General features: G+C 33.4%; 1 protein-coding gene across 1 annotated transcript in view; it reads left to right on the plus strand.

The window, feature by feature from the left end:
- Nucleotides 1-8,291, plus strand: part of LOC148607245 (stromelysin-1-like) — a 28,158-nt gene extending 19,867 nt beyond the window's left edge. The window contains exons 8-9 of the mRNA XM_088545516.1: nucleotides 29-301; nucleotides 2,007-8,291. Coding sequence (XP_088401642.1) covers nucleotides 29-301; nucleotides 2,007-2,236 — 503 coding nt within the window. The 3' untranslated portion in view covers nucleotides 2,237-8,291. The remainder of the gene's footprint in view (nucleotides 1-28; nucleotides 302-2,006) is intronic.
- Nucleotides 8,292-11,146: the final 2,855 nt, after the last annotated feature.

An 11,146-nucleotide genomic window follows, 5' to 3' on the forward strand; every position in this document is an offset into this window, starting at 1 on the left:
AGCATTTTCTGCCTCTTCATTAATATAGGAGACAGATATTGGATATTTCACGGTAACACTCCTATTAGCGGACACCCAAAAGAAGGAATGCCCCTGACCGAACTCGGTTTACCAGCAGATGTTAAAAAAGTAGACGCAGCTTTTGTTTGGGGTTTTAATAACAGAACCTACATTATAAGTGGGGATATGTACTGGAAACTGAATGAAAGGAACAACTACATTGAACCAGACTACCCACGTGACATGAGTATATGGCGGAAAGTTCCGGTTCCGCTTGATTCTGCGTTCAACTACTGGAATGGTAAGATAATTACAAGTAAAATAATCGGTATTACATCAGGTAATAGATTTAAGATAGAATTATCGGAGAACACAACAAAGCCACAATAATAAAGAATTAAAAATACGCATTGTTTTTTTAAGAAAAAATATATTACCAGGGCCATTTTCCTGTACATTACAAAAAGTCAGAGCGAAGTATCATTGTAACCGCAAAATATTTTCAAATTGACATTTCTAAAAGATTAAAATTACAATAAATACCGTTCTTATATAAATCTTGCAAACTTCAATATGCTGAACAATTGTTACAATAAGAATAATGATCAGTATACAGAAAGTTTCAAACGTTTATGTGTTCTGGAATTCATACAAGCTCATTTTATCATTTTAATAAGTCTCATTATATACGAGATTTCGATTTGCACCATAATCAAAGAAAAATGGTTTCCTCTTTTGTTCATATTGTGATGCAACAGATGTTTTCAATGCATGCAAGCAGCGACGGTAATTGATTTTTCCTAGAACTTTACATGCACATTCTTCAAATTGTATTACAATCCTCTAAATCCATATGTATCACCTGGGATTTCTTTTTCTGGCACGAAACAATCAATAGAAGTGTCAATTGACCACAAGTTTTAATTTGATATTGACTAGAAAGAGAACTGCTTTATGAAAATACGAGAAGCCTATCGAGTTGTCCCGTTGAGCTTAATCAGAGAATGATGATGTTTTTTACGATTGCTGTAGTAATTTGAAATCGGTAGGTGAATGGCTTCTCATTTTGAGTTGTTTCAGATCAGTACAACAACATTAAAAAAAATATCGATTATAAAGAGATTTTATCGCATAGTTTTAAGCCGTTTCAATTGGTATTTTATAGGTTACTACACTTCGAAGATAAGCATTCACCTTAATTAAAGGTTAAAGATTTCGTGTTTTTTTTTCTGTTCAATGACCTAGATAGGGTTTGAACTAAATCTACGTTATCATTATGGTTGTCGTGTGGTAGGGTAAAATGAGATGTTTACTTTTTGATAGCGAGGGGGGGGGGGGGGCTTTTAAAAAGTCAACCGAAACAGATGTCCACACTAGATCTCCAACCAGGGATCTATGCGATTGGGATCAGGATAGACCGAATGACAATCCCCGAAACCCCCCTTTTTGAAAACTTCGTGCAAAATGGGGCAAAAATGGGAAAATAATAGTCTCCAGTCCTTTTTATCTCAAACTCCCTGTTTTCAAAATCTCTGAATCTGCCCATTATAAAGATGAAGTAAAAAGTTCTTGTAGGTGTTACAGTAAAATCGATACTATAACCTAAAAGCTTTGCTATTTGGGGTTGTATTGTTGTTCTGAAGTGGTACTAATAAATTATCAATGTGAAAAGTAGTGTTCGTAAGCAAAGGGATAGGCGATTTCAAGTGATTTGTATAACGGTGTGACACGGTTCACTCCATTGATTAAGGAAAAAATGTATAAAGTCATATATTTAAATAAAATACCGCATCCAGTGCCTGACCCTTTTTCATAAAGAGGCTGGGTAAAGTACTGAGTTTAGCAGAGATTAGACAGTTTTGAAATAGCGAATATGCACTCTATGCAGGAGATTGTCCCTATCCCTACCTTGCGAAAGTATACGCGCATGTCAAGCACGCCCATTCAATGCCCCACTGTTAAGACGAAATTGTCTATTTTAATGCACGTTTTTGTATTCGTTTCAGGAAAGACGTACTTTTTTAAAGGACAGTACTTTTATGAATTCAACGATAAAAAAATGAGGGTTAAAAAGGGGTATCCTAAACTAATCCGGAATAATTGGCTTGGCTGCGACACAAAATATTCGGTAGCTGGCGAAATCAAGGCAAATGACAGTGAAAACACAGCCTCGTTGTCGACACCGTCAATATTAACTTCGTTATTGACGCTATGCATATGTATGTGGAGACCTTAATACAAGCTTGTTAATTGTCAAGATGCTTCAAAGTGCTGCAACTCCCAAATCAAGGTAAAATAATGGAACATTGACGAAATTCTACATGATTAAGGTGCTATTTTTGCGAGTTTTCGTTTTCTTTTATGTTTATTTTGTGTCAATGTCCAGTGTTGGAGTATAAGATTGTTTGATATTGGATGTGATTGAGGTAACGACGATAAGTAAATGATATTGACGATGACGACGACTACTATGATGACGAAGATGACTGAGACGGAAGTCATTTTGGAACAACAAGTAATGAATAGAAATCAAAGATCAAAGTAGGGTACCGGTGAATGGAAATAAGTGACAAACATAGAATCAAAAATCTGTGATGTAGCATAGATAACTAGAAAGCTTATATGTATTTAGTTGAGGATTAAGAGTGGCTACTAAAGCGCGATTAACATATATTTAGATTTAACTGAAGTGTTTCTTTTTTGTCTTAGAATACTAGCTTTTTGCCACTTGGTATAATATTTTTAATTATAACTGCAAGCATTTTGTAGGCTATGATCACATTAGCAGGATGGGGAGAGGGGATGAAGCTTCCATCCGGAAATGGGGGGGGGGGGCGTGTTGGTTTTCATTTGTTTCACGTAGAAGCTTTAGCTATTCTGTGAGAGGCTTTCACTATGAAACTGAATATGATTGTAAAACATACAAAAATGTTATGCTTTAAATTTCATAACACTTCAATGACATTACTGTTTTGAAGTGACCTCATGTACCAAAGAACTTTAATTGCCAATATTTGGTATATTAATGTGTGTACAGCGATGTGTATGTACATGTATATGTATGCCTGTAAGATGCTTGTAATTTATATTTGTGTATGGTTACGTTTTGTGGGATAGTTTTGTTTTCTGTTTGTACATGTATGTTGTTAAGTAGCTGTCTTTGTAAGAATCATGCAAAATCTGAAAAATGTGATCCACCCCAAAAAGGCTACTTATTTTTATTTTGTAATTAAGTTGCTTTGTGGGTCTATACTATGAAATGTGTAATTATTCATTCAAATCTGTCAGCTCCTAGGAGATAATGAACACTGAAAATCCAATAGATTCTAATGTATTTATGCGTCATTTACAGAGTTATCTCCCTTAATTTTGAAATCTACAGTGCATTATATTTTTTTTTCTAAGAACACGGGTTATATGAAAAACGGAATGTTAATTTCTGTTTACTATGGCTATTCAAACAAAATATCAAAAATAAAAATATGTGGGCTTTTTACCCATGAATCACATTTTGCATGATTCTTAGGTAGAGTGCTACTGAAGTATGTTTTCATTGTAGGATATCATGTAAATTTCTGTCTAAAATTTTGGTAACGTGCTATAGGTAAAACCTGTTAATTGAACCAATGATGGACTGACGATTTTGATTTGTATAATGGCCTTTAATGGTGGTGCGTCAGGAACTGATAGTTAGGTCTGGATTCGTTAGGATATTATTTCACACAGGTTATATTTCCTTGAGAATAATTCATATGTGATTGGTATTTTTGTATTTATCAATATACGGCAAGTTAAGTCAGGTTTTATGACTATAATATTGGTTTGCCATCTAAATTTTCACTGTAACGATAGGTTTTCGGTCTGTGAATGGTTCGCATTAGACAGGTTTGTTCGTTATTGATAGGATGCAATCCGCTACACTATATTTTTTCCTTCAGTGTTGAGAGAAAAGCTGAGTAATTCCGATTGATTAAAACAGGCTGGACTGCAACTTCCGGTCATGTGAAAACTAGCTAGTCTTTACGTTCCACACATTGTAACGACCTTTAATTAACATCACTTTTAATACTTCTTGGCAGGTTTAATTGATTCAGAATGATATTTACTTTGCATGATACAGTCAGACCTGATGTCCTATATTCTGATATAATTCCAGACACATAATGAATAATAAATTGACCAGGATTATGTCCAATCATAATTTATTCCATGTACGTTTATCTTAAATCAATATACTTACATGCACTTGGGAGTTATTGTTGATAGGCCTGCTTTATAATACTTCAGTATTTTAACGAATTATTTTTGTTGTACCAGTATTAATGAAATTTCCTTTCTTAATTTAAATATATTTCTATGAGGTGTATCACTTGCACAAGATATTTTAGTGAAACAAAGTACATGTAAGTAATTTCAAATTATTAAAAAAAACTTAACAATAATTTTCATACAGTTACTGTTTGAAACGCCCTGTTTTGTTTTTATTTTAATTTTTATCACAAACAAATATGGTGTTTAACAGAAGAGTCTTACTATGAATAGACTTAAATCTCCTGGCCTTTAATACTTCCTTTAATTCTAATGATGAAATTCAGAATTTATATTTGATGTGATCAACTGTTTTGCACGTATTTTATATGGAATTGTTGTGTTATTTTTTTTTTATCAACAGAGATAAAGCATAGTTTTGTCTGTAACATGATTAACAAGTTGGAATCAATAGAACATGTCTGAATTGTCAGATTTCATGAATTATTTTAATGTTCCAAGTGAAAAATTTTCAGTTTGATTAGAAAATGTGTCAGTTTTAGATAATTAACACAACGGGTCCATATTGTTCTAATTTGCACGTTAATACTTTCTGTCAATGACAACAGATTAGTTTGCATTATTGACTGAGGAACCTGTCTAAACCGAACTTCCTATGAGCATAAGACGTTGTCTTGATAGGACAGGGGTCTGAATTACATGAATTTATTGTGCATTTTAATTTATATAAAGTTAACCCAAAGGGACAACGCTCCAAGTCCCTTGAATTTTAAGTTTAGTTTTTCTATCACTGGTGTTTAGTATTACCAGATTCATTAGGTATGATATGAATTATTACATGTATAAGATTTATTGCGCATGTCTTCAAAGTTTAAATGTTTGGTGTGGACAGGGATAGTTGTAGAAAGGTTTGCGGTTAATGGTTAAATGTAGACTGGGTTTTACCGAAAAAATGGTTCGTTGCACAGGTTTACGGTAAAATGATTCGGTGTATAGACAGGTAAATGGTAAAATGGTTCGGACTCGACAGGTTTACGGTAATAGTTCGATGTAGACTGGTTTACGGTAAAATGGTTCTTTATAGACAAAATGATCCTGTGAAATCAGGTTCAGCAGTAACTTTGTAAATGTTTGTTTTCTGTCAATATGTCGGCACGATTACATAATTCTAGAGAATTCTGTTATTTAATCAAGCATATAAACTAAGGTAATTGCAAATTACAATGCAGACGAAGTTATCTTTATTTTTGTGTGCAATTGTTTGATTTGTATTGGCGTGGGTGTGAGTTCACAAACTTGCCATTAGTTTCCGTAATTTCGATCATTTTAAGTGTTTCCTTTGTTAAAACTGAGTGTTTGAATGATTTTGCGAAATATAAGAAGTCCTTTGAAATGTTTGATCAATTAAAACTTAACATGACATGTTTTCAACGTCATACATGTTGATACTCACTTGCTCGACATGTACGTTGTATATACTGTAGTTGTTCATCCCTTGACTGATTTATTACAGTATACCGCTGTCTGTCGGTCCGTCCGTACACATGTTATGCGTGATTACCCAAGAATGCTTTGAGGGTTTTTGATATTTTTTACAATATTTGTCTTCATAGAATTCAGTTCGCTCTTGTTTCCCGATTTTTCATATCTGAATCAGGGGTAGGGTGTATCATGTGTTCAAGTGCAACTGTTTATTCTTTCTTGCACTTCAATTATGTAAGGAGGTGTATTAGTATCACATGTTGTAATACTTTTAACTTGTGAAAACAACTTAACAGTTATACCTATGAGATTCATATTTCCACTTTTAGATTGTAATTTCCCATTAGACCACCAGTAGGTCTTTTAAAAAAGCACTGAGTTATAATCAGAATCGCTTTGATACAGATAATTTATGCCAATCTTGTACATAGGTTTTGTACACTTGTTGATAAAATTATAGCTAATACTCAAAATATTTTGGATTTTTTTTCTAATTAAGCAAATTTGTGTGGGATACTGGAGTTAGAATTATATTTTGTCTATTATTCATTATTAGAAATTACTTTTGCCTGAATTCTGAATTTAGGCCATGAAGAAGAGAAGTCAGTAAACCATATCATATCATAGATATATTTGTAACGTGTATATATTTTGTTTTGTGGCAGAAATCCGCGATGAAATGATTATTTTGTTTTAGCCATGAAGTGCCTGGGTCTGGGTAAATTCAGTGAACGTTGGAACATTACCGGAAAATACTTCATTTTCAAAATAAAAATTAGTGCAGGAGTGTGAAAACTCAATATGTATTTTTTTAATAACTGATGAAAAGAAATGACAAAGTAAATACGCTGTAATGCTAGTATCAGTATGATATTTCGAAAGACTTTAACTCAAGTTTTAGGCCAAGAAACGGTGTTTTCCAATGTTCTTTGATGTAGTTGTGGGAAAGTTGAGGTGCCCTCATTTAATGTGCAATATATGTTAACTCATGTAACCTCATTGTATATTTTTGTTCAGTCTTGCCATATTTTATAATTATATGAAATTTAGGTACACTGTAGTCCAGGTGATATTTGCCTTTTCCGCGTGTGAATGAGTTTCAGAAATGGGGTTTTAGATTTTTGTTGCATGAAACATCATTAGACAGCTGATGATTAAATAACTATAAAAAAAATATATCCACTAAATAGTGGATAAAAAATAAGATAAACTAGGAAGATATGTACATATGTGTCAATATCAACCGTGGAAAGGGAAAATGTCAAATCTAACTGAGCTGCAATGTATTTATAATTAGCCATGTTGAATGTAAGTCCCATTGTTAACTTTTGTTGCCATATTTTACAAGATTGAACTTTAGTTTGTGCCAAACCTTGGACATTTTACAGATAGTTTATTTAACCTTTTGAAATCCATTTTAAAAGCTTATATTAGATTTTTATAACCCTTGATTTATAATACGAGATTTTAAACTGTTTTTTTATCGACATGCAATGCATCCCACATGGTTAACGATTTTTACTTCTATGCCATTTGCACTTTATGTAATTCACTATTGTAGTTAAAATGATATAATATTTTCACACATATTAAATCAACATCTACATCAATGAGAAAATCCTCATGAGCGGCATTTATATCATTTAACAAAGTTAATACTCATAAATTCGTTTCATAAAATCCATAGGATTTTTTACATGTTTCATTGTTAACCAAATGCCTTTGGCATACAGTCACCGTAACATCTTGTACGTTAATAGGATTGTAGCAATTTTTACATCCATAGATTGATAACCTAACTGTGCAATACTCACTATTTGTCAAGCTTTAAAGGTGTGAATCAGACCACAATGCATTGTAGTAGGAGCATAAAACTGTGCAAGTAACCCGCTAGCATTTAATGTACAACATTCTGCAAACTTTTTTTCTGTTTTAGGTTTTAGTTCAGTTATGCACTGTGTACAATGTGAAATTCGAGTATCTGTTTTGTATATCATACTAAGGAAAACAAATCTTATACACAGACATATCGCTATCTGGTTTTCCATCTTCTGTAACGGAGGCTCGGTGTATGGTAGCTCAAATATACTCTTTATTACTCTACAGATGCTTGGCTAAAATTTAGGTATATCGAGAAAAATGCAGGTTAATGTTCAGATGTGTGTGTGTAGTTATTTTGGGCATAATTCAAATGTTTATTTGAAAAGTACCTGCCGGACATAAACATCGACTTGACTCCTGTCAGAATATCACTAGCTGTTAAGGGAGGGATTTAAATGCAGCGATCGAGTAACCTTGTGCTCTGCAGTCAAAATAGATTCCCGTACTCACAAATTGTACACAATGCTCATCGTAAAGCGTATTTCATGTAGATCTGATATGCTTAAGAGGTAAAGTAATATTTAGTGCTTCCTTTTCTGTTAGAACAGAGCTATAAATGTTTTACACTGAGTTTATGTTCAGTTTTAATGCACATTATGCATTTATAATTTCTTACTATGTTTTTCAATAACCATGCTAATAAAAGTGTTGAACACTGAGTGTTTTATTATGATTAGTGATATAGATATAAGGTATACTATCATTAGCTGTCAGTGATTCTGATAAGTACTTCTAAGACTTCCACACCCTTACAATCAGAACAAGAGCACATTTGTACATGAATATTAGACACAAATTCAATCGGCGCTTAGGCTCCAAAATAGTTTTTTATTGATATACGCAATTGGTTTTCTGGGGCACATTTGGCTCAAACTGATTTGCATTGAATTTAGAAAATGGAAAGCCCGGATGATGATAAGGTCTGATAAGTTCAAAGTTTGGGTAACTAGAGCCCCCGAAGAGCCTGAATCACCCACTTAGTTATTTGTTCATATTAGTTTTTACAGTGCAGTGGTGGATTCAGAGGGGATGCAAGGGGTAAATATCTCCCTTTTTATTGAAAAATTCGTCACTTTCATGTGCAAAATTGACAAAAAATGACAAATAATGACCTAGCATCCCCTTTTTCTTTGGAATCCCGGCAGTCACCCATCCCCCTTTTTTTAAAGTGCCTGGATCCGCCCTATGCAGTGTATTAAACAGAAGGAAAATTTTAGACTCGGAACGAAACAACGACAATCAATAAACACCGTTTAAATGATATAAATTTATTTATTTTATCCAAACAGATGCTGCTTTCATGTACCAAGTACCATTTATTTACATGTGTCACAAATAAACATTAATATCACAAATATTTTAACCATCAATGCAAGATTGTCACAACCATGAATGAAAAATCTTTTCTTTCATAAATCGCGATGTTAAATATTTGATACTTCTTCAATAAGTTGCTGGCTATAACAAGTCTTTGTAATTCACTAGTTCCCAGTCTAATTGAAATTAGACCTATCAATTGTTCCTACTCGGTCACCGCACCTTTCCGTTTAGATGACCTTTTCAGAATTCTCGTTTTTTTTTCCTTTGAAAATTAATTAATGCTTTCAAAATCATGGAAGATGAAACAGAAATGTAATCCAAACAGTAATAAGAATGGAGTGTTGTTTGGTCCCAAATGCAGTGACTGAATCGAACACTTGATACGTCTAATTTTCATTACCATAAAAGTACTTTAATTCGTGGATTAGGGAAGGAACGCAAGTTTGTGGATTCTTGAATTCGTGGTTTTGAGGTTTTCAGTATACACAACAATGCGAATCTCCTTTATGTTGGTAACAAAATTTCGTGATTTGGCATACACACGAAACCACGAAAATTGGTACCCCACGAACACTAGTACTTTCACTAGATTGACTAGTTTATTTCGCATAAATTTCTGTCATTGCTGTGCCAGTTGCGGGCTCACCTACGCACACGAGGTAGTGTAAGCAACTAAACTTTACCTCAAAAACTGACGTATTCTGTCTTATTAAGTGCATGTTTGGGAAGTGGTCTTTTTCAGAATATCACAAAAATTACTCCCTTGACAGATTTGGTGACAAAATAACTATTGATTTTGGTACATGTATTTTAGGGGTCTCGGGTTGGGTTGGCCCGAGGGGCGATATAGGTCGAGAATTGATATTCATGTGATACAGATTTCAAAAAGTGTTGGTCACATACTGTCCTTTATATCGATCTTAGAATCAGGGTGTGCATGTTGTAAGCAGTTAGAATACATAAAACTTTGTGTAATCTTGCCCTTGTATCCTAAAATAACGCCGAAGACACAATGACACCTGTGTACATTCCAGTTTATCTTCCTTGGGAGTTGCAGAATACACGCAACCAATTCTTACTTAAAACATCTGTCAGAGGATTTTATTACTTGCTATTTTAGAACATCAAATACAAGTCTGTACAAAGAATCTTAGACATTTAGCCTTTCGAGACAAAGCATGTATGCTTCCAAAACTCTTAACCGACTATGCCAGCAAAAATATGGATTAATAAATATCCAAATATTCATTGGAGTAACAACAAATTTAGCTTATTTGTAGACCCTTATGAAAAATTGAATTCGTCATTTCCAAACATACAAAAAAGAGATGTCAAAAAGAAACACAAAAAAAAAAAAAAAAACATCGAAAGTCATTCTTGCACTCCTTAGGAAACATCATGGAAAAGTAGAAATAGAGACGTAATGGACCAAAAAATTAATCAACTGGGATGATGAGTAAGGAAAAACCACAAAAAAACCATCTATAAGAAGCTACGTGTAAGTATAGTAAGGCATCAACCATTTATTAGCGAAATGGGATGTAAAATGGGAAATGGGAAGTTGCAAATTATAGCCCATCTTTGTTTTTACTCGGTCATGGGCGTAAAAAAATATGATCCAATATTCTATACTGAACAATTTAGATTTGTAAGTAGAAATTTGAACACCGATTGCAACTTCAATGTACTTCAATGTTTGAACAATGAAATAAAACCTTTTTTTTTTCTAATCATCAAATACATATTTAATCATGCACGAATAGTTCTGTCATCCAAGAGATGAGGGCAAATTCTCCTGTCACGTGACTCTCAACAGACGGGCGAGCAATATGAATTTGTATGTAACCACAACACTATTGATGTGAAATAAAAGGTCAAATGTTGAAAAAAAGACGGGTTAATTCTATAGTAAGAAATTGCAAATTGATACCCTTAGCTAAGCATGAGAGGACCTAGAGAGATACACCCCGCAAATACAAAAAACAAACAAAAACAAAAAGGAGGGTTTACTCATTTATGCCAAAAGCACAAAATTATTTAAATTTTCTTACAAAATGAGAATTATATCGGGAAGAGGAGAAGTCAAAAAATGAAAAAAAAATGTCAGTCAGATTTTTTTACTTTGGAAAGTAAAACAAGAAAATCAAGTGTTTTGACAGTTTCGGGTCAACAGCCCCTCAACATTCTATTGTCA

The sequence above is a fragment of the Perna viridis genome, chromosome 9 (genome assembly GCF_037379345.1).
Source record: "Perna viridis isolate PV_CMFRI_1.1 ecotype Kerala chromosome 9, ASM3737934v1, whole genome shotgun sequence".
Taxonomy (NCBI): domain Eukaryota; kingdom Metazoa; phylum Mollusca; class Bivalvia; order Mytilida; family Mytilidae; genus Perna; species Perna viridis.